The sequence below is a fragment of the Tyto alba genome, unplaced genomic scaffold, assembly GCF_018691265.1.
Source record: "Tyto alba isolate M040663 unplaced genomic scaffold, T.alba_DEE_v4.0 Super-Scaffold_44, whole genome shotgun sequence".
Taxonomy (NCBI): domain Eukaryota; kingdom Metazoa; phylum Chordata; class Aves; order Strigiformes; family Tytonidae; genus Tyto; species Tyto alba.
The window spans coordinates 1,890,564-1,913,951 of NW_024881320.1; the positions used below are offsets into that span (position 1 = coordinate 1,890,564).

The following is a 23,388-nucleotide window of genomic DNA, read 5'->3' on the forward strand; positions in this document are numbered from 1 at the left end:
GGCTGGAGCGCAGCTTCCCCTTGCCTGTTCCCGCGCTGGCTATTAGAGGCAAACCCAGGATCGTTAGTCTCTCTGCAAAGCTCATAATGTGAAAAATGAAGCTCAAGAAAAATTAGCCAAATTACCAGGCTAATCCTTCAGCAGCAATCGCTGCTCCACTGCACATCTGTAAAATGAGAGCAGAGAGGGCAGCGCAGACGGGAAAACACTCGTGTGTTTGTGGCGTGGCTGGGGGAGAGGAGGGGATGACTCCATGGGGAGAACACGCTTGCTGAGCTTAATTCGTGCTTGTTTTGCTCCCAAAACAGCAAACTGCAGGGAGAGATGGGGCTGTGCCTCCTTCTGCACCCACCGTGGCCCCACAGGGCAGCAGTCATGGGGAGCAGCAGCTCCCGCAGCCCAGGGCGTGGGGATGGGGTCCCCTGCACACCCCAGCCCCGCTGCAGGGCAGGTGGGCGAAGCTCGAGGAAGAGCAGGAGGCAGGTGCAACCAAAGAGGTGACTCCCAGGCAAAATTTGGGGTGGGGTAGGTGCCAAATGTCCCTTGGGTTATCACAGCGGGAGTAGTGAGGCCCCTGGGAAGGCTCTGATGGAGCTGGGGTGGGAGGAATATGGAAAGGAGGGATCGGGCGCTCCCCTGCTCGTAGATGGATGTGAAATCCGTGCACTTCCAAAAGCTGGGGCCTGGCTCCAGTTGCTGACTTGGGCAATTCTGGGCAGAGCCCGGCTCTGCAAAGCCCGGGGCTCACAGAGCCCAGCCTGGCAGGGCAGGAACAGGAGGCTCCCACACCAACGTGAGATGGTCACCTGGTCTCTTTAAATCAATTTAATTATGATTTCAACCAGTAAACCGAGATTTTTTTACTCCCTTCCTTTCCTCCATACTCCTCCAGCAGCCGTAGTGTGATGATGCAGCCGCCTTCCAAGGAAAGCAGCTAATGAGGATCAGCCCCAGACATGTTGTTTTGAAGCAAAGTTTCTTTGCCCTGAATTTGGCATTTCTTTGTGCTAACCAGGAGAAACTACAGACACATTTAAGCCGTTATAGAGTCAACGTGCTTCCAGATACTCACATTGATTACACTGTATTAGAAAATGGTGAATTATTTATCAGGCTTTCTGACTTGTGATTAGTGTAAAGTCGCTCTTGGATGCAAATTGGAATTGTAATTAGACATGTAGAAACCCAGCATCTGAAACCTGTTTTTACTGAAGCGGTGTAAGGTATTTTTTTCCTTTTGTAGGCAGCATAATTATCAAAGAACACTTTGTACATAAAAAAACATCAATTTATTAAAAGCAGAGACAGTTTTACATCTGATCAGTGAACTAAAGCTGGTCATCATGATGTCAGGATTTTAGAGCTAGTACATCTCAACTTCTCACACTTGGATTTTTATTCCTGCACTGGAAGAGGAAGGCAGGCTCCCTCACCTCTGCCAATTTATTACTCAGTTTTGAATGAAGCAATTCTTGAACAGAGCTACACTTAAAAATCCCCAGACAAACAGAACGACAATAAAATCTCTTTGGCAGGTAGAGAAGAGACCACAGCCACTAAGAGTCAGCTTATTACTTCAAGATACTCTGGTTTCAGACACTTACCTGACAATTCCCTTTAGTTCCATGGTACAACTCATTAAAATTTCAGAAGTAAAAACTGCATTTACATTTGCGTAATAAGTTTAAATGCATTTAGGTTTTCTAGTCTGCCAACTGCAAGTTATGTTCAGCTTTTGAGGAGGTGGTTTTGCCTTGTGGCTTGTTTTTTTTTTTTTTTTTCCCCCCTACTTAACAACAATTACTTCAAACTAAACTGAATTTGTGTTTGCTCCATCACTGACCGCCCTTTGCCCCCTTCTCCTCCCCCCCCCGGCAGTGGCATGTTTTACATACCCAACAACACGCAGGGTCAAGGGCATGCTCGTTTAAGAGTGAAGGGTGAGATATCTCAGAACAGCGATTGCAAGTAGAAATTTTAAGACTGCCCTTGCCTTTAGCCACCCTCCTTGCAGGTGACAGTTCCTGTCTGAACCAGAACTCAAGCATGTGAACAAAAACCAGAGTCTGGCTACAGGATCCTGCTTATCAGCCCAGGCAGAGATTATGGGAAAGAGTGAAAACTGATGGCTTCACTAGAATTGTGCTGTATCTTTCATTTTAACTATCCAACTCTTAATTAGTAGCAGGCAAGAGCTGTATTTAAAGGTTTCCTCTCCACTGTGAACTGCAGTCTAGGAGAAATGGAGACCTGAGTGTCAAGCCCTGAGCTGCCAAGATGCTTTTCACCTGAAAATGTCAAAGCGCTCTGCACATCCACCTTGCCAGCCTCAGCTGCCCGCCCTCGCAGGACACCGGGGAAGAAGGGAAGAGACACCACATGCATCTGAAGCAGCAGAACCAAGCAAAGTATCGTTACCCATGCTGGAATCCAGCCAAGACACTCTCCTCCTACCCCTTGGGATTAGCACAGCGGTTGAGTAAGTAAATTCAAAACAGGATTTTGAGAGCCTGGGTCAAACGCGCACCTCGCTCAAGTGCGAGCAGTTGCTCCCGGGTCCTCATTGTAGCCCCCACTCCCAGAGACACCAGCCCAAAACTGGCTCCGCACCCACATCTAGAGGCCCTCAGCCACCCAGGAGAGCAGCTCCTGGGCATCGGGGCCCACAGAGCTATCGCTCTGAGGACGTGGTGCCAAGAGCTCCGTCTTGCCAGTGGCAGCAGCTTAACTCTCGGAGAGCGCGTGCAGCACTTCGGCGTTTAAAGACGAGGAGGAGTGCAGCGTCACGCCGGGGGCCCCGATATTGGTCTCCCAGCATTCAAATCCACAGGCACATAAGTCTCGCTTGGCTGCTTCCACAGCCAGCGGGGAGGTGTCTGCCAAGAGGAAGGCGAGAGCAGCCAGTTAGTCAGCTAGGCCACCGCAGGGGGACTGAAACGAGCCACTGCACGTTGAAACGCATGCCCCCTGGAACGGGGCCAAGGCCCCCAAGAGCTGACACGCATAAATGAACGCACTGAATCCGCCCCTGGACAAACCACAGCTAGAGACACTGTCAGGCGGCTCTCCTAGACGCCATCCCACACTCGGGACGTGGCTTCGCATCCCACCACAGCCATAGGAGGGCTGGCACCCCTCTGCGGGACCGGGGAAGGATGCCCAGGGCGAGCAGAGGGTTACTGACCTGGTCTCAGCAGGGTGATGCCACAGCCGCCCCCGCCAGCCCCCGTCAGCTTGCTATGCAGGCCGTGGGACGCCGTCACCCGGCACAGCCTGTCCAGGGAGGGATGGCCGACTCCGATCACGTTCAAGTGGTGTTGGTTTATATCAAAGAGCTCCTAAAAGCAATGGCACGTCCATGAGATGAGCATGCACCGCGACACAGGCTCTTCACAGCTGTGGCTCCCTCCCCAGTGAGGTGCAGGGGAGCTGCCCTGCCTTCCCAGCCACCCTCCCACATGGCCGTCTCCTTTCTGCAGGGAGCTCAGCCACCAGCATGTCTCAGGGCCCAGCAGCACTGGGCAGCAAGGTTAAGGCCAGAGTCTGAGCCCTGAGCCGCTCATCTGTCCCTGTCTCCCTCATGACTTGTGCTGCTGCCGCCCACCACAGTGACAGTGGTACAACAGCACCTGGACCTCCCGAGAAAATCCTGAGCACCGCAAGCTGCCAGCAGGTATTTATTTCAGGTGCTAAATCGGAGCTCCCCAATGCCTCCCAACTGCTTCACCTCTCCCCTGTCACACAAGTATTGAGCAGGCGGCTGTGCAAGCCCCCTCGCTAGCCGTGGGAAGGGCACTAAGCCAGCATATCTCATTCCTGGCTGCCACCCGGCCTTGCTCTGCAATCCATCCAGCACAACTAAATCCAGGGGATTTCTGACACAGCCAAGTCCGAAACAGAATTGCTGTAGAGGTGACGTGAAGTTCGCTCCCCCTGTTTGCATTGTACAGCATTTCTCTCTCCTCATGGGCAGGGCCTGGGCTGCAAGCCAAGGGGCCTCTCACCAGCACCACGCTAGGAATCTGGCACCCAGCTCGAGTGGGGGTTGAGAGGGTCCTCCCTTTGGGGGAGAGCAGCATAAGCCACTCTCCAAGCAAGGCCGAGAGCTGCAAGTGCATCTCTGCCACGCTGTCGCAGACAGCCACAAGCCCTGCTGCTCCTGGAGAAAGCTGTCACAGCAGTAAAAAAATCCAGATGGCTCAAGGGATGGACACCACCACACAGAGGTGGTTGTTACAGCGTCTCCCCTCCCAGTACTAGAGGTGAGGAATTAAGGAGCAGAGGGAAGGGCCTGGCCCACACTCAGGGCCAGGAATGGGTACCAAGCCTCCAAGCAGGGCAGCGCCCTCCCAGCTCATCAGCACCATCAGTGGAGGAAGCTCCTCCTCAACAATGCTGGTCTGACACCGCTCAAGCATCTCCCCGGTGTGTGGTGGCTGTTCCCCTTGCTGTCCCAGAGGGTGTCACAAGCAGGGAGCCAGCCGAGATGGGACCAGTCCCAGAGAGGTTCCCTGACAGGAGCCTCGTGCTCCCTCCTCCATTCAGTGCCACCAAGAGCTTCCCTGGTGAGCTGGGAGGGACGCAGGAGCGTGGCAGGCGTCAGTCATGTCACCCTCCTTCAGCTCTACACGGGTCTCCTGCTAACACCACACCGGAGGGGACAATGCAGAAATAATCCCTCCCCTCCTTCAGAGCATTTCTGTATCGCATTTAAACAAACACGAGGAGATGAACTAGCCAGTCGCATGCAGAGCACATATATCAGAAGTTCTGTTCTGGGTTGGACAGACGTCCATCTAGAGGCCTCTTTATATGCCTGAGTGAGGGCACAGCACTGGCGATGATGATCCAAGACACCTGTCAACTCCCAATCCAAAATCTGCCAGGAATCAGATGACAGCTTATGACACAGTAGACTAGTTCGATGGTTCGAGTACAATGCTGTCCAGAATTGCACATTTCAGCAACAGCCAAATATATATATATATACACACACACTATGTATAATCAACTGTGCCTCTGTGGGCAATTCAAGCACAAGAAAAAACAACAGATTCAAGACAGAAACCCACTCACTGCAGTGCTACTTTGGCATCTTTCATGGCAGGATCTCAAAGCACACCTCAGATCAGCCCTCCTCTTCCCCGCCTCCCAGTACTGCCAACAGTCTGAGCAATAATGCATTGAAATGGAGAGGAGCTGTCTGAAGTTGTGCTGCAAACACTCCAGATCTCCCCCCACCGATGCCAGCTCAGCCCTCATTAGGGTCAGCCCACCCTGATGGGTGCAGAAACCTACCACCTTCTTGGTGCAAAGGGAGCAGGAGGACTTTGCTATGAATCTCATGGCAGACCCTCATGTGCTTGCTGCAGTCCCAGCAGCAGCTCACCCATGGGCAGTGAGGTGCACCACAGCCTGAAGCAAAAGAGAAGGCTGTACAAACCATCTGCTAATGGAGCAGCCCTACACTGATGTCACAGGTCGAGCTGGGGCAGCAGCTCTGTCCCACCCCAGAGCATGCTCATGGTTGAAGGGACAACCTGCCAGCAAGAGCAAGGACAAGCAGAGGTCCTCATGGGAGAGCTGAGGGGAGGGATTCAGATGCAAACAAGGAATGGCACTGCTGGTACCAAATGCTTCTTGACCACCCAAGTCACTTGGCACTCAGGGCCAGGCCAGGTTTGACTCAGCTGGGACGCTGCCACACACCCTTACCCCACAGTTGTATGCATCGGTATTACCATGCTCTCAGCAAAAAAAAACTTCTTCCACTTGGAAGCGTGTTTCCCCCCACCACGGCAGCCTCTCCTGTTCTGGACAAAGCCAAGACAAACACAGATCTTTGCATGCACCTCATGCATCAATGTCAGGTCAGCTTTGGGCACAACTCTGTTATTCTCTGGAGCCAGGATGAGCGCAGAGCAATGGGAGCTGGCTCATAACCAGTCCATCACAGACCAGTGGCTGCTGGGCTCTCCGCTCTTCATTCCAGCCTTGGCAATGACAAAGCAGTTGCTTCACAAGCAGCGACTGCCAGAACGAGCACGGCTGGCCGGCGGCGCAGGGAGGCAGCATCTCGGCCTGAACTCACTCCACGTTTTTTAGCAAAGGGAAACAAAGCCTCCAGAGCTACAGGTCCACAAAGCACCAGGCCCCCTCCCTCCCTCCCTGTGCACTGCTGTGCAGAGACACCAGCAGAATTTTCTGTCCCTTGGCTCCAGGAATGGCATTAAAAGCAGCGCGCACACACCACGGTTTTAATCGGAACTGAACATTTCCTGCTATCAAATTTTTTCTTAGGCCTAATGCTCTTTAAATGACATTTTGATGTTCAACAGTAACAGTGTCTAAAAATACTGGCAAACAAGCCCCTTACCTCCAGCACAGGGTAATACTCTGGTGATGGATTTGCAGGCATCGCTTCCAGAACACTTTGGCACTGCTGAGAAATTGCATCGATGGAGTCCAGCACCGGGTTCATTATAGCAGGGAACTGAGAAAGGGGGAAGGCAAGATGTGAGAAGACAGCCCACTAGAATTCCAATACCACAGTGATGAAGCCAGACCCAGTCTCTGTAAACTGGGCAGTCCCTCACCCCATTTGGGGCTACTCATTCACAGAAAAGTCCACTGCAGAGCAGGGCAATGGTAAGTTGCTCCCACCTGCAGAAAACAGAGGAAGAGAAGGAAACAGGCCAGAGCAATGAACTGTACTCATGATCTTTGCGGCAAGCCCTGTTAATGCTGGAGAAAGGGAGGAGGTGAGCTGAACCCCCATTCCCAGGGCAGCTGGGCCTTGGCTAGCAGCAGATAGGAACACAGTGACTCCCAAGAGATCCCCATAAGCCCTGCAGTCCTACATGAGATCTGAGCTCATGAGGGTTATTTCCCCACCCTGCACCAGCACTCATCTCCACCCCCACAACCACTGCACCTTCAGGATCTTTTCCTTGACACCAGCCACCAGGACCTTGGTGCTTCGAGGGACTTTTGTGTTGGTCAGTAAGATCCTCAGCACCGGCACCCTGGAAACAACATGAGACATCTCTTTGCCTCCTTCCTTCAGAGTCCCCTAGCAGCTCCCAAGGCCCAGACAGCTACAGTCTGTTCTGCCTCAAAAGGCCTATTTGAGCAAGACACCCAAGATAAGGAGTCCCATTAGTTTTAAAAAAGTTAAGCAGGTGCTTAAGTGCTGGCTGGGTTCAGGCTTGTTCCTCTTAGACACAAGGAACAACTATACTAGTGCTATAAATAGGACTGTAATGTATTTACTGAAATCCTTGTTTTTCAAGCAAAATTTTTCCTTTGAAATACTATCTATGAAACTAGCCAGCAGTAGCCATTAACTGCTAATAGAGCAATTTCATGCACTGTGAAAGATTTTAATGGAGTCAGATTATACTTCATTGGCAGGAGGCATAGGGAACAGTCAAGACCTGGATTTGTCTCTGCAGCTTGGTTTTCACAGTCCTACCACCAGGTAAGGAAAAGTTCCCCCTCCCCACAATGTCATCTGCTGCCAGGAGCAGATCTGTCCCTGCTGCCCATAATGCCATGAAATTAATATTGATCCTTTGTGCTGTGTTCATCTAACGTCAGATAATGACCAAACATTTCATTGTTCCTGTCCACCCCAAACCAACACTCAAGCTACCCACGCCCACAGCAAAATCTGGCTACAAAGCCCTTCCACCAGGCTGTTAGAAATCTCCCATCAATCTCATACCCTCCAAGATCCACCCAATGCCTCTTTGACATATTCCACCCACCGTACGTAAGTGTTATTTTTAAACTCGAGTATTACCTCTTTAATGGTGTGATTTTTCCTGATTGGTATCTCAGGGCTCCACCTAAAGTAAAATACATGCATTGTCTCAGTACACAGCGAGCTGAGAGATAACAGTGTCGTAAGAGACAGAAGGTCTTTCATCTTTAGAACCTCACCCAGAGCATATGACAGTAATTGCAAGAAACACCAGCTAAATGAACCATGTTCTCAGAAAGCATGAATCTGCCTAACCCTGCTGACTTAATGAGAGGGTCTGGCCGGATGTAGTTAACCCAATGCCTTTCCCTTTGGTCTCTTCTACGCTGGGATCACATTAAGTATTTTTTAAAAGGCAAAGAGTTTGGCCAGCATTAAATCTTTACTGAAAACAAGAATTAAGCAGTGATTCCCTGGGGCAGAGACAAGCAGGCAGGTTTTCAAACTGGACTGAACGTGTGCACTCATGTCAGCAGCCATCCTTCAGCAGGAAATTTCATTGTCCAAAAGGAATGTCTCACTTGACTCCTACTTTTACAGAGGCATTGCGATTAGGTCTCATTAGAAAGATTATTAAAAGCCTCCAAGGACACTTCCAAGACACTTGGAACTCTCTGCTAATTGAAACTAAATGACAGCTGTCCAACTGCTCTTTCAACTGCTTTATCCTTGGGACAGGATTAGGATTCTTTGTTCACGCCAGAGTGTTTAAATATCAGTTATCTGCAGCAGGGTCGCTGCCCCATGGCACTTGCCCGGGGGACAGAGAGCTCTGGTGTTAATGCAGCAAGTCCCCAACAGCCCAGCTGGCTCCAGTGCCAGCTCACAGATGGGGCAAACCACAACAGAAAAGGAGTCCCTCTACTCAGGTGAAAACAGGGACCTGAATTTGGGAGTTTCTGGCCCCTTTGCTGCACATCAGTACAGTCAGGCATCCAGTGTCCCTGCAGCAACCCTAACCAAGCCTTATCGTTTGCAGAAATGCAACTTGCGGCATCTGCTCACCACCTTCCCTACAGCTGATGCACACTCCACAGCTGAGAATGAAAACATGTCAGCCTCTCCTCAGCACCCATATTCAGCATCAGCAAAACCACACATACCCCAGGTACCAACAGCATTATCCACACCCGAGGGATTGCCGTGGATCACTCTCTCCCCTTGCAAGGCCCAGCTGTTAATTAAAGTCAGCTCTTCTTCTGTCCACCTGGAAGGCAAGAAAATTACTCCAATACACAACTGAAACCAGGAAGTGTGGAGAGAGAAGCACCAGAGGCTTCAGGAGGTATCAGGGAAGTGTACAAGGTGCCCAGTTGCTGCCGGCAGCCCTGCCGCTGTGAATCCCCCCTGGGCACTGCGCTCTTCCAGCGGCAAGCGGGCACTGGCACTTGGTGCTTTTCTCCATGGCAGCACACAGAAACACCTCCAGCACCGCAAGAGGAACTGACTCTGCTCCACAGACAGAGACAGCACGAGGGGTGCAACCCAGTGCTCCTGCTGCAGGCCAGTGGCGAGGGAGGGAGCAGATGCAGGGAGAAGATCCCAGCCCTGGCCTAGCAAAGATCAAATTTAACTGAATGCAAGCCCAAACCTATCCCCACCTCCCTGACACTGCGTGTTACCACACATCTCAGCCTGAGATCCTGCTCACCAACAGGCAGGACAGCATACTTATAGACACAGAAGGCAGGATGTGAGAATAGTAAAAGTTGCATTTCACATGTGCAACTTCAGCCTCTAATTGCCAGCTGCTCAGCTGCAGAAGCCTCACAACTTGGGTCAAAAGGTGTAGTTGGAACTGATTTACTATCTCCAGCAGACTTTGATTTTTAGGGATTAACTCTTAACACTTCAAGCTGAGCCAGGTGCTGGCACTTAGAGCACAGAAGGGAAACAAATGCAGATCCAGAAGGTGTTACGCCAAAACCACAAAAAACTGGTCTTCCTGTTGTCTTAAAAGCAGTCACATAAATTGGTAAGTGCTTTGAGAGTTTAAATGCTATCACAAAGAGTTTGGTGCTGGGTCAGACTCAGCAAGGATCAAGGCCCCTGACTGAACACACTAATTAATGGGCTGTAGCAATACAAAAAGCAAATGCAGAGCTGCCAGTTGCAAAGCAACTGCCGGCTGTAACTTCACCACAATTCCCCCACAGTGAGGTCTCCCCCAGCACCTCTCAAAAATCCCACTGCTCTGGGCCTGCAAGGCACACACCCACACAACCACCTTCAGAACTCACCAGCCTACTTCAAACCCACCCGCTCACTCCACGCCGAAGGACTCTCTCAAACCCTGGCACCCCAAGGGAAGCTCAGCACCCACGGGGAGCCAGCCAGCCCTCCCACACCCTCCTGTAACACACTGAAGATTCGCACAGGCACACAAATGCACATCCCTGACCCTTCCCTGCAACGCAGCGCTGCCTGCTCTGCGGGCCAGACACACAGCGCGTGTTCCAAGCCACCGTTCAAACAGCCTAACACACAGCCACATCAGATATCCCAGCACCAGCAACGCTCTGGGGAGCTCAGAGCTGGGGTTTGGTGCAGTGAGAACATGCATTCGACAGGTTTTTAGAATATGGGGCCCAGAACAGGCATTACATGATGGAGCAGAGGCACAAACACAGATTTTTAGAAAAGCATTACACGGTCTTACATTAAATAACAAGAACTGTCACTGACTGCTGCTAAGGCAAGGCAGAATTTCTGAGAGCCACCTGCTATCTGGAAGCTGCTTCCTTTAACTCCCCACTTCCCTGGGCCTCAGCTGAATGTCTTTATCCATCTCTCCACACCTTTCATTTCACTTGCCAATATTTAATCTGTAAAGCATTCAGAAAAACCGCTCACATCACCGCTACTCAAAATAGAAGCGCAGTTTGCTGTAAACCACTTGTTTTTAATCCTCTTTGAGAGGCTGTGATTCTTCTCTACACAGGAGTCATTATATCACGCTGTTCTTTTCTTGCGACGTTAAGCAAAAACCTTCTGAAGTCTGACACCCCCATCTCTCACTTACCCCTCTGCATGCCAGCTGGAAGAAAAAAAAACCAAAACTATGCTGTATTCAAGCTGAAGCTAAGAAGTGCAAGCAGGGAATGAAGACATCCTCACTGTCTGGTTTGGAACGGGCCTTTAATTTCTCGTGCCGTGTGACTATTTGGGCGATTTGCCTGAGCACAGCGTACAAATTGCTCGGCTCTAGGAACGTGTTTCTGGGTCAGGCTGCAAACTCTGTTTTTGAAGCAGAACACAGTCACCCCCCCTCTTGCTGTCTCACTTTCAGTCCCACAAAAAATCCACAGAAGCCAACCATAAAAGGTTGCACCTGGCATCGAGCGCACAATAGAGGGTTTTGCCACTCCAGCTGTGATATGCATCTTTAAACAGAGCCTCCTCAGACACACAGCAGAGCAGACCAGTTTTTCAAGACTTAACTCCAAAGGAAAGCAACCCAAGGGCAGAAGGAAAGAAACTTCCTTTCACCAGCTGCTGATAAAAGGGGAAACTCAAGCAGATCAGGAGGAAATGTACCACCTGCAGAAAAAAATTCATGTGAAAACGCAGAAAAAACAGAAAGGATCCTTGACTCCTTGAGGACTCGAAGCAAAACCTGGAAGATGCTCAGGGATAGAGAGGAAATAGAGGTTAAGAAAAAATTCACCACATTAAAGCGTGTTTTATTTGCCTGGCAAAATAAAGCTGCCTTTTTTTTAAAAAGCACATATATTTTGCACTAGACAAGGGAAATGGTGCAAGTTTTATGAAGTCTCTGCACCCAGTTGCTTTTATCAAAAGTGAATTGTAAACACGGGATTCACAGGTCAGAGCCTTGGGATGGGGCACATCTGCTGCTGGGAACACAGGGCAGCCACAGACCAGGAGTCAGCCAGAGACCAAGAGAGGTGCCAGTGCCAGAATTTGTGCGGGTAAAAGGAAAGACAGGGGCACAGAGAGCAGAGATGCCCCGGGCCGTGCATCCAAAGCAGGGAGGCTTCCCCACCACGATGCTGCATTACCTGGCTGAGGACTCTCCCTCCTTCAGAGGGCACGAGATGGCTCCGCACACCGTCAGCAGGGCTGCCGCCAAGCAGACAGCGTAAGCAGCACTTGAACCCAGCCCAGCTCCTGTGGGCAGCTCAGACCACACCAGTATGTCCACACTCGGAACATCTCTGAAACACAAACACACAGGATGTAACACAATGACCCTGAATTCCATCTTGAGACAACATTTCAAAGGCAAAAGATGCCAATTAGGGCCAATCACAGGAAGAGCTGGTTGAAAACTGGCAACATCAGCACATGCACACGCACCCGAGACACATGGGCTCCATGAGTGCTCTGTTAGCACAGCTGAGTAGCCTTGCTAAGCCATTGTACTAGAACAAAGCCTTGCTGAATTGGATCTATGATTAGCACAGCTTGTCAAGCTGCTAGCAGGGGCACTTGGTAACTAAATACTTGAGTAGCACCATAAAGAGACCCTTCAAAGATTTTTGTAAACACAATTTTAAATGTATTCCTTAATAAAGCGTAAACATCCCAAATCCATAACTGTGCAGTTATAGCCCCCTGGAGCGACAAGCACATATCCGTGCCCATGTGCCCCTTTTCTCCACTGAACGTGTCTGGGTTGTGTTACAGACCCCAACATCAAATGCAGAAGCTTTTCACGGGCTGGTGAGTGACAAAAACTATGAACTGATGGTTTCAGAGCAGGCTGATGACAGCCCCAGTGCTATCACCAAGCAACTCAGAGACTGCAAAGCAAAATACGATGCAGGTAGACATCATAATCCTTTAACCTTTATTCCTTTGCTATGAATATAGAAGTCAGGTTCTGACTTGGTTTAAACTAGCAAGCAGTGCTCTATCAGACAGTACCCTGAGCACCTGCCCAGTTACTTACACTGATATTATCAGTGGTGTTGGTCAAGCTGAAAAACTGGAACAGACCTGAGCTGCAGTTACCCCAAGTTCTCATGTTTTTAGGGAGATTCAGCCCACAAGAGGGATCAGACTTAGCTCAGACAATGAATTCACAGCGCGTTTCTATAGCAGCTTTTCCTAACCCAAGCCAGGATCCAATAAGCTGTCTGCTGGAGGGAGGGATGTCTGTCTCTGCTTCTACTGGCTGTGCGGAAGGGTGGGATGAACTGCTCTGACTTAAGCACCTCAAAGCTAGAGGCCTAAACGAGAACAGAAGATTCCCAGCCCACCCATCCACACAGCTCAGCTCTGAGGAGTGTCTCTCGAGGTGCTCAGAACCTAAATGAAGGGAGTGAGAGTCCTTGTCATTTCTTATTTTGCCTCAAAGATTTATTTTTACTCCTGTGACCTTGTAAAAACAATTAATGGTGAACAACACTCAAGACAGGATGTTTGTTTCAGGGCAGGAAGATGGCCTTACCCATACTTAGCCGAAATAGCCAGGCACATATAAAGAAAGGCAAGAGTAGCAAGGCTCTCGGGAGCTGAGGCTCCGGCAGTGATTCCAGCAAACTCTTTCAGTGTATCCAGCTGTTCTACGCTGGGGGACTTAGATTCATCAAAGTCAGCTATGGAAGCAAGCAGGGGAGAATTTAAACACTTAGAAACCAGGGAACCATTAAACTTTAAAGTAGCATTCACAAGAACAACAGTTCCTGTTACAGTAGGCAGAAATGGACTGAGCCAATTTCAGATTCCACTGACAAACTTTCTACCTGAGGACTCATGAGAAAATAAATGCAAAATCTCCACCAGCCACTCTGAAAACCCAGTGTTTCCACACCCCCCACTTACACTGTATTACAGCAACTGTCTCCTTGCCTACACTTCCCATACGCCCACCCATCACTGTGTAGAACTTGGCAAGTCACACACTCTTTATTTAAGAATGTGGATATTCTGATTCACTTCACGGGGGTCTGGACTCCAAACAGCCAGGAAGAGGCGTAAGGGTGAGAGACTTGGGCAGCGCTGAGAGAGGTTACCACTGCTCTGACTCAGCAGACTTTTTCTGCCTTCTGCTAAGCAAAGGGTGCTCACGAGGCTCACAGGAGTTAATGTCAGGTCCTCCAGAGGGATGTGTCAAAACCACCAGTCTGACTCCAGCCAGTACAAGATGCTGCAGGAATTCCAGTGAGGGTTGGCATGGGGAAGAGACAGGAAAACAGTGCTTGGATCCCCATCTTCCCCAAGAGGCCTCAGTTCAGCTTCAGAGAGACCCCTTTTTGGCCCCCTCATCAGCAACACACCTGGATGTGGTCCCTGGCTGGCTCCTGTATGTATTACAACACTGCCTGAGCTACAGCAGCCCTTGAACAAGCCCCTGGGAACCTGAAACAGGAGGGGACAGCCGTTCCAAGGGCCACTCAGATATCGGAGCATCAGGCAGGTCACAGGAGGCACAGAGAGGGAGGGCGGGTGCCTGAGCTAGGAGTGCACAAGGACGCGTTAGTTAAACACACACTGAGGGCAGTCAGAGCAAGGCCCAGCAGCGAGGGAAAGAAATAACCCCAAGGCGGGGGTGGCCCAGCGCTGACACAGGGCAGAAGGCACTGGGCAAGACCGAGAACCCCACAACAACGCTGGGAGGTGGGTGGGGAGCGGCTGCCTCCTGCCAGCCCTTGCCTGCGAACCCCCTCCGCAGGGCCTGGAGGCGGGAGGGGTCCCAGCTCCTCACGACGCCGACGCCGGGCAGGCGGACGCACACCCTGCCCTCGCCGTTGGGCCTCAGGCGGAGGAAGGTCCTCAGGTCCAGCGCCACGGCCAAGGCCACCTGAGGAGGAGGGAGAAGCGGTGTGAGGGGAGAAGGGAGCCGGGCCGGAGCGCCGGGAGCGGTGGCAGAACTCCTTACCTTGCCGTGCACCACGGCGTGCTCCCCGTGGAGGATCACCTTCCCCGGGGCGGATAGCACCAGGCTCCGCTCCCACATCGCCCGCCGCAGGATGCGACCCCTCAGGAGCCGCCTCAGCCGCCACCGCCACCGCGCGGAGCGACAGCCCCGCCCACCAATGGGAGCCGCGCTCCCCCTCTCCCCAGAGCCAATAACCGCGGAGGGCGGGGAGGCGGGGCGTGGGGAAAGCCAATCGGAAGGCGGTGGCGCGGGGGTGGGGTGAGCGCGCGCGGGCGGGCGGGTGGGACGGCGGCCGCGGAGGGTCAGGGCGGCGGCTACGGTGGCCGGGGGGGGCGAGGATGATGAGGATGATGATGGTGACGGCGCTGCGGCGCGGGGCGGGCGGGTGAGCGCGGGGGCGAGCCGGGGGAGGGGGGGTAGGGCAAAGCCTGGCGCCGCTTCTCACGGCCCTTTGTGCCTCCGCAGCCCCGCCGGCGACGGCCGCCGCTGCAGCAGCGACCGGGCCCCGAGGATCTACACGAAGACGGGGGATGCAGGTAGTGCCCGGGGAGGGGAGTTGTGTGGGGTGTGTGTGAGGGGCAGAGCCCGGCCCGACCCCCGCTCTCCTCCCCAGGCTTCTCCAGCACCTTCACCGGGGAGCGGAGGCCGAAGGGCGACCGGATCTTCCACGCCCTGGGAGCCACGGACGAACTGAGCTCGGCCATCGGGTAACCCCGGGCCCGGGCCGAGGGTGGCCGCGCTCTCGGGGGGAGCTGCCCGCCCGCCCACGCAGCTCCGGCCCTCCCTGAGCCCTCCCCGTGCACAAAGGCCTGATGCCCCCGGCCCAGCCCCCTTCTGGGGGGGGCTCCTGGGCATCCCCCTCCCTTAAAAGCGGCTCTCCCAGCCCTGCCGCCTAGCCGGGGGGGAGGGGATACGCTGCGGACCAAATTTCTCCGGAGTGTTGCACAGACAAACAGCCAGGACTGTCCAAATTCAGTGGTTTTCATATGGTAATTTTTAAATTTCCAGCTAACTCTGTTTTTTTTTATTTTTATTTTTTTTAACCTAGGCTTGCTGGCGAATTCAGCAGGGAAAAGGGCCACACGTTTGTTGAACAGCTTCACAAAGTGAGTATTAATAACAAACCTCACCCAGTGCAGTCACTTCACCTCTGCTACTGAAACGCATTCTTAAACTCTTTAATTTTAGACACAGTGCTCCCACTGACACACAGGAATTTAAAAAATACAGTACTAAATAGCTACTTAAGACTCTGACCCTTGATTACTCTCTAAGAGATACATTTCTTTAACGAAGGAGGAAGCTGGTAGATCAACTGATTAGTTATGGCAGACAAACATATCTCTAGATTTATTCAGACCTGTGTCGTGGTTTGACAACCTGTTACTGTACACAGTTAGGGACATGAGTCGTGTTGTCACAGAGCCTCAGATTTGAAATCGGGGCAAAGTAACCACGTGGGCACGATGGTGGGAGACAGGTCCTGCGCTGGCAGCCTGTGAATTTTGCTAATTAGCTTCACAGTGCACAAGAAGGAGCTAAGCAGAGGTTTTAAAAAGATTCCCCAAGCTTCTCAAGTGTCCTGGGCTGTGGAGAGATGCCCCTCTTGGAAGTGGATGTGACATGGATGGAAGTGGATGTGACATGGAGCCAGCGCTGTCTGCAGCTGCTCGTTGCTGCCTTTCTTCCAGAGGTTACTGGTTCCGTGTCCTACCAGCAAAGGGATTATGTGAGCACTCCCCAGGCTGCTTTCTGCAAAGTCAGCCAGGGTGGTTTAATGTGCCAGTGAAAACAAGTACACGTGCTAATCTGGCTTCTCATAAAGCAATTAGGGAGCACTTATCTGATCCCCCCTGCCAGCAGACTGGGGGATGATGAACAAGGGTAGGATCCTCTTTAATCAGCACAACCAGCTGTCGCCTCCCAGAGCTTGCTGCAGTTGTACAGGAGCATCAAAGGCTGGTGAATGAAAGCGCTTCTTATTTTTGTCCTGATTGCCACATCTAGGTCCAGTGTATGCTGCAGGATGTGGGCTCCAACATCGCGACGCCTCTCTCCTCAGCCAGGGAGGCTCACCTAAGTAAGCTGCCCATTACCTTCCCTGGATTAGTGGTTCTTGAATCCCAGCTGTCCTTCTAGACTGGGGCTGGGGAGGCCGTTCCCGTATGCAGTAGAGCTGCCCTGGGGCTGTTCCACACTGTGTGTCTGGGTGCTCACCGAAGTCCTGCGCTGGGTTTGTGTGACTCGAGCGATGCCAGGTCGCTGCCCCGGCACCCACACCCAGCCACAGCTGCTGAATGGGGAGCCAGCCCTGCTCTGGCAGCAGGATTGGTTTTGGGGGGATGCTTTCTTAGGACTTGCTGATCCAAGAAATATGAAAGTAGAGCTCTATCTGTAGACCGAATCACTTCTGCATTTCTTTTAGCTGATTCTTCTCTTCCCTCCCTAGAGCGAACATCTTTTAGCGAGAAGCCGGTTCTGGAGCTGGAGCAGTGGATTGACAGTTACTCAGAGCAGCTTCCACCTCTCAGAGCTTTCATCCTGCCCGTAGGTACTGCTTATGCTGCTCACTGACTGGAGGAGGCTCACTTGGTTAGGGTGAATCTGCTCTACCACTCGCCGTGGGGAAACAGGTTGTGAGGCCATTATTTGCACGGCCAAATACCAAAAGAAAAGCAGAGAGGACCTGATTGAGTTAAATTTCCACATCCTACTGCATTCAGATATCTCTTTCCCTTTGCCTGGCCATAACACAGGGTTCAGTTGCACGTGTGCGTGAGATGTGATAAGCTTTGCTGCACTTACACAATAAGGTGGATGGCTGTATCTGCTGTTAGCAGACGTTGATGTGCTGTTTCATTGTTGTTTCAGTCAGGAGGTAAAAGCAGTGCTGCTCTCCATTTTTCCCGAGCTGTCTGCCGCAGAGCTGAAAGGTGGTGAGTGTTGGCTGTAGTGTAACAACAGAACATTGAGAAAAAGGTGATCAGAATGCTATAATGGTAGCAAATCCTTGTGGTCGGAGCAATCAACCATGGCTGTATTGCACCTGGCTAGAGCTTGAGTCAAGCTTTGTATGTTTGTATTAGTCAAATTCCAGGAGCGCAGTCAGCAAAAAGCAAATCTCTCTTCCCTCCCCTGAACTGGGTCATCTGAGCTAAGAACTTCAGAAAGAACAGACAGGTTTATGTTGAGATGCATCTACGTGTTCAGCTCGTACCTGGTTTGCTAAATGTATTTTGTAGGCTAGCACACAAGGCAGCCGGGGCGCTGGCAGGGGTGAGATCCAGGGAGGTTTTTAGCAGCTGAAAATGTTGCTGCCCGCACCTACCATGTCCCACTTCTCTCCTGGAGATGGAAACTCCCCTGATAAGGTCCGCAGAAGAAAACTCTTGTTTGCTCATTATGTAAATCACTGTGTTAGCCTGAACCTGCTCATCAGCAGTTCCAAGTTGCTGGGGGTTCTTTACTGAAGCCACTAATGTGCAGGAAGATGTTTTTGTGGATGTGATCCGCTACGAGGATTGCTACTCTGACAAGATAAACTGGAGCAGTGTGATCTTCAAAAACTATCATCACAGTCGGTGGTTTCTTGTCAAAAGAAAGCTAGAAAGAGGACTGTACCCCAGTCAGGAGACAAGGAACAGCTCTGTTCCCTCAACAAAAGAAGGGTCCCTGTTTACCTGCAGTAAAGGATAACGATTCTGCAAACTGCTCCCATTGTTCAATGATACCCACCCAGGAGCATCCTCTGGAGTAGAGCTGCAGTCCTCCAGAACAGTTACAAAAATTAGTTGCATCATTCAGCCGTCACAGATTCCTCTTGGGGAGGTGAACAGTGTTCACACTGTGGGGGGTTAGAAAGAGGACTTGGGTGAGGTCGGGTTGTCAAGGTTGGTGCTCCAGCAAATCACAGTCCTTTGCGCATTCAGAAATAGAAAGTTAAATACACTAAAATTTTCCTTTTCTTTTTCTAGCGTGGTTCCTTTGGTACAAGCAGGGGAAGCAGATCCAAACGTGGCCAAATACTTAAACAGGTAAAAAAAAGATGAAATCCCAAACCCTTACTCTGTACTACTGACGTGTGCCTGGTATTGTTCCCTTAGTCTTGGGATAAAACTGCGGGGTTTTACCTCTCGAGAAGCTTCCCTTCTAGAATAAGATCTTTGAAGTTTCAACAAGCAGCTTGTTAAAAAGTCTTTTTGCAAGGCCTGTATGTTTGCAGACACTGCTGCCGTGCTGAGGGAGCAGTCAGCTTTTTTATTGAACACCATTTTGGAACGCACTTCTCGTGTGGTCTCTTTGCCTTCCTTTGCCTGCGGTCCTCATGCCGTAACCAGACACGCTTTGCTGTGTAGCTGCGCGCTGCCGGGTACAAACACACCTGATCTGAGAAAGTGCTCTCACTGCTTCTCCTTTGGTTTCCAGACTGAGCGACTACCTCTTCGTTTTGGCACGTTACGCTGCAATGAAGGAAGGGAAGGAAGAGAAAGTATATATCAAGCCCGAACCATAACTGGGAGCTGTAATGTTTGTCTCCTTGATCATGGGAAACTAAACCCAGCAGACTGTTTTCCCTCATCAAGGAAAGAGAACAAGCCTGGATTGGAAACGTGAGCTGCCAAGAACTTCCAGCTTAACTAACTAGAACCATGTTCATAAATACCATGAGGAACACAGCTGTTCTGTTCGCTGAGCCTTGTCCAAATACCCTTTGTTGAACACTGCGGTGATGGCATCAGAGGTGCTGTTTGCCCTGGGTTGGAGTTGAGGCAGGAGACTTCAAAGAACTGCAGCTGATTTCTAGAGATGTCTTCATTTCCCTGGGCAGTGGCAGGTGCTGTGGAAAGGCTTTGACAGGGCTCTGAGGAATGAAGAAGAGAAAACAATCAGCTTCTCTTTGTAAGTCATCATGCTCGTACAGAACAGCAACTGTGTGGAGATTCAGGAACTCTGTCCACAAGCTTTGAAATAATAAACGTGATTTACTTGTACCAAAGGGCCCTTAACTGTCATACTTTAATACTGAGCACAGCGTGCTTTTCTTTTTTAAGTTGCTTTCAATCCATCAGCCCTGGCTGAAGCTGAGCTGTGTAGATTTACAGGAATGCACAAAATTCTTTGGCTCAGGCTGCCTCTCTTTATGCATGTGAAGAATGTCTCCGTGCTGACAAGCCAGGGCGTCCTCTGCCAGGAGCGGGGCTCAAGCAGGACAGAGGGGTGTGAGGAGGAAGGGCCAAATCCTGCAGGTCATGAGTGGGCAAGAGGATTCTACGATTCAAAGCTCAGTTTTGGTAGCTGGGGTTAACTGCGCAGAGCTGCCACTTTGAAGGGGGCCCTGCTGAGTTTGGTCACAGCATCCCCCTCTGGCTGCAGGTACCAGCTGAAGGAGAAGAGCCCTGTTCAGTTTGAAAATCTACTGGGGACCACTCAAGTCACTAAATTTGCAGATAAAAGGGGTTGTGATGAGTAGCAGGGGCCAGGTGCTGCTGTAGCTGCCAGCCAGAGTTGGAAGAGAGAGGCTGAGAGCTGAAGGGGTTCGTGTCTCACGTGGGTTAGCGTGTGCCTTGACCTCGGGAGCGTCACTGACGCGGAGCCCTCGGCAGAGCGGACTGGAGCCTGTCCCAGAGCTTGGAGACCTGGCTGCAAACATCACCGCAGCAGATCGGAGAACTTCAAGGGAGAAGAGGTCCTCATCCAGCATCCCCACGGACTGAAAACTGCCCCGAACCACACCCAGTGTGTAACTGACAGCCAGCTGGATGAGTTAACACCTCGCTACCCACCTTGTGTAGGCAATACAGGCAATTACTGCTTTGCAGTTAAGTCCAAGGCACGCACAGCTTGGAAATACAGTTGGGAAGAACACGCATCAGATGTGGTGGTTTAGTTCTTCCCCTCCTCGTATGGAGTAGCGGCACGGAAACCTGCGGGCAGGGAGGTGGTCACCCATCAAGGGTGCTTGTCCTGCACTAAGGGTGCCGCCACTTGTAGCTTCTCAGTCAGTCATGCAGCTCCCTCTGTTCAATTATTGAAGTAGAAACAACCTTAAACTTCCTTCCCAAAAGAATCTCTGGCTTTTGTGTTAACTTTTTAATCAGAGTGGGGTCAGAGTGAAGAATGCCCAGTGCTAATAGATACCGCTGTCTCATTACTCACCCTTTTTTTTTTTTTTTTAAATGATATTTCATGGCTATTGTTAATGCACATTTTTCACAGGGTAATTTTCCGAGCCTTAGCCTGTAACACATCCCAATGACAAATGCTCTTGATTTGGACTGTACCGTCAGCTGCAATGTCACATCAGACATTTTCTCAATGCCTGCTCCAGACAGGCCATCCAGTTTTATGATAGCTCTGTCTCAGTGATCACTATTGAACCTCAGGAATCTAGAGGCTTTTCAAGTTTAATTGAATAAAATTCTTTGCAATATAAATTCTTCATGAATGCTATATAAATCAGCTTGGGGATGGATTTATAGTATTTTCTTTTTTTCCATCTGGGGGGAAGAAATCTCACTCCTGTTTTGGGACCAAAGCTAGCGTTGTTTTGATTGCAAGGAGAAATAAATTTAGCTACTCGACTTTAACATGATTAAATTTATTAGGGTGCACTCAGCTTCCAGCTCCCCTCTCTGCCTTTCTACCCAAAGCTGCCTGGGGAATTGCTTCTGCAGGGCTGAGGCGGGTGCTGGGGGTGACCCTGTGGTGTTGGTCAAGCAGAGCCAGCGGGCCAGGGCACGACTTTAGGAGCGAGTTGAGGTCGGGCTGAGCGTGGCTGCAGCCCCGCAGGCTGCTGCAGCTCAGCTCAGCAAAGCTCAGCTCTGCAGGGCCCACATGTAGCCCTGTGAGTGGTCACGGCACGCAGCGGCCACCTCTGCTTCACCACCTCGTCCTACAGCCCTCGCCTCTGTAAAAGGGACCTTTCTGTCCTGAATATTGTCCCCGAGGTACCTGGGGGGGCCATTAAGCTGCAGCAAGGCTCAGCCCTCGGGCCCCCACTGCACTGGGCTGGGAGCAAAGGCCAGCGGCGGGGGGACTTGGGCTGGGAGCAGGGACCTTGTGCACGGAATTAAGCAAAGAAGTTCCAGCGTGGCCGAGCACGATCGTGGAGCAGCGCGCAGTAACGCGCGAGAGCCTGGCAGGAGTGGTGTCACTAAAATGAAATACGGGCTTTAAAACAAATAAAGCTCCGTCGCTCTGGGTTAGCATTGTTTTTTCCAAGTCCTTTGTCCCCACCCAGCAAATGCAGCCGTACAGCATAGGGATTCCCGTGCCTGCACCTCATTAATATAACGGGGAGGCAGATGCTTTGTCCGTACTGACCGTATGCAGAGCCCAGATACATTCCTGCCTAGCAGGGTTCCTTATTTATGATTACGTTGGAGCTGCCAGCGCAGACATATGTTGCTAAGGGTCGTTTATTCTTGTTTGTAAAATGTATGGCTGCTCCTAGCTTACGCACTGTCAAAACTGGAAGAACTGGCCCGAAAATCTCTCGCTGCATGATTGGATCAGACGCCTGTACATCTGTTAACGCTGTAGGAGCTGTAAAATGAAATAAGTTTCACTATAACTCAAGCACCTCTATTACCGCCACAACGTGTAAGCAGCAGAGCCGGCTGCTGCTCTTGCAGAAATGACACAAACGTACATTTTGCCAAGTCATATGTAAATTCATCCAAGGCAGCGTTTCTCCTGCTAATGCACAGAAGGAAAGACACAGAAGGGTGGGTGCCTCCCCCGCCGTGGTGCTGCACCTGATGGGTGAGTTTTGGGGTGCCCGGCCCCGGCCATGGGGAGCCAGCAGCAGTCCTGCACTCCTCATGCTGAAGGACCAGAAGGGACTACAGCTGCCATCAAGTCAAGTCCTTTGCAGTCGCAGACCCCTGAAATACCCAGTTTTTGGAAGTGGTCAAAGGAGAAACCCTCCCCACCTAACAGCTCGTGCTACAGCTAGGTAAGACCTGGCTAGAAAAGGGGAGACGCGCAGTTATGGCCCCCCCACAGTAAATGCCACCGTCCTTGCATCAGATGGAAGCAGATTCAGCCTGTTTGTGTCGAGGAAAGGGCTGACCTGGTGCCTCAGCTCCACCTCTGCTGCAACCGGGCAGAAAGCGCCTACCCCTGCACCCGTCCCCGCTACTCCAGGGCACCCGGAGGCAGAATGCTGCAGGTAGTGCTCAAACCAGCCCGGAGCGAAGCTGCAAGAGGGTCAGATTGGAAGAACTTGACCTTAGAAACACATTTCTGAAGAGCCAGGGGAAGTACCACTCACGCAGGAGGTGGCGGTGCCAAGCCAGGGCCACGTCGGTCTGACCACACCAGCACCCGCTCCGGTCACTGACGCACCACAGGGGCTGCTGCACGGCTCGGTGAACGTGAGCAAACACAAAAACAAGCTGCAGGAGTACTTTATCCCGTTCTCCTCAGCGACGCAGAGCCTAGAGCTCCGTGTATCTTCCTGTCTCTCCCCCCAAACCTGCAGCCAGCCCTGGCATGGAGCACGGGCCAAGCGGTTGTGCGAAACGGTGGTATGAAGCAGAGAGATTAATGGATCCGTGGCGCAAATCAGGGGCTTGGGACAGGCTGGAGGAGAACAGGAGCAGCAAGAAGAGCCATCAGCTCCCCAAAGCCGCCCGTGCCTGCGCTGCAGCGGCGGCGTGCCCCCAGCCAGGGCCTGCCCGTGGGGTTTGGGACACCCCAGCGCCGCTTCCCGCCGGCACCGGCGATCTCTCCCAACCCCACGCCCGGTCCAAGGGCCTCGGCCACGGTCACA

The 23,388-nt window shown here is 51.6% G+C and overlaps 2 protein-coding genes across 2 annotated transcripts; one reads left to right on the plus strand and one right to left on the minus strand.

Annotated features, from left to right (window-relative positions):
• Positions 1 to 1,266: 1,266 nt before the first annotated feature.
• On the minus strand, positions 1,267 to 14,774 carry MVK (mevalonate kinase). Its single transcript, XM_032981669.2, has 10 exons — positions 14,613 to 14,774; positions 14,387 to 14,534; positions 13,182 to 13,329; positions 11,788 to 11,943; positions 8,869 to 8,972; positions 7,805 to 7,850; positions 6,935 to 7,025; positions 6,377 to 6,493; positions 3,185 to 3,338; positions 1,267 to 2,876 (listed from the first exon to the last, which is right to left on the minus strand). The coding sequence occupies exons 1-10, from the start codon at positions 14,688 to 14,690 to the stop codon at positions 2,725 to 2,727; spliced, it is 1,194 nt and encodes a 397-aa protein (XP_032837560.2). The 5' UTR covers positions 14,691 to 14,774; the 3' UTR covers positions 1,267 to 2,724.
• Positions 14,775 to 14,904: 130 nt separating this feature from the next.
• MMAB (metabolism of cobalamin associated B) lies at positions 14,905 to 19,603 on the plus strand. Its single transcript, XM_042805576.1, has 9 exons — positions 14,905 to 14,997; positions 15,078 to 15,148; positions 15,226 to 15,319; positions 15,661 to 15,718; positions 16,620 to 16,692; positions 17,062 to 17,159; positions 17,484 to 17,548; positions 18,587 to 18,646; positions 19,038 to 19,603. Exons 1-9 carry the CDS (start codon positions 14,951 to 14,953, stop codon positions 19,123 to 19,125), a joined length of 654 nt encoding a protein of 217 aa, XP_042661510.1. The 5' UTR covers positions 14,905 to 14,950; the 3' UTR covers positions 19,126 to 19,603.
• Positions 19,604 to 23,388: the final 3,785 nt, after the last annotated feature.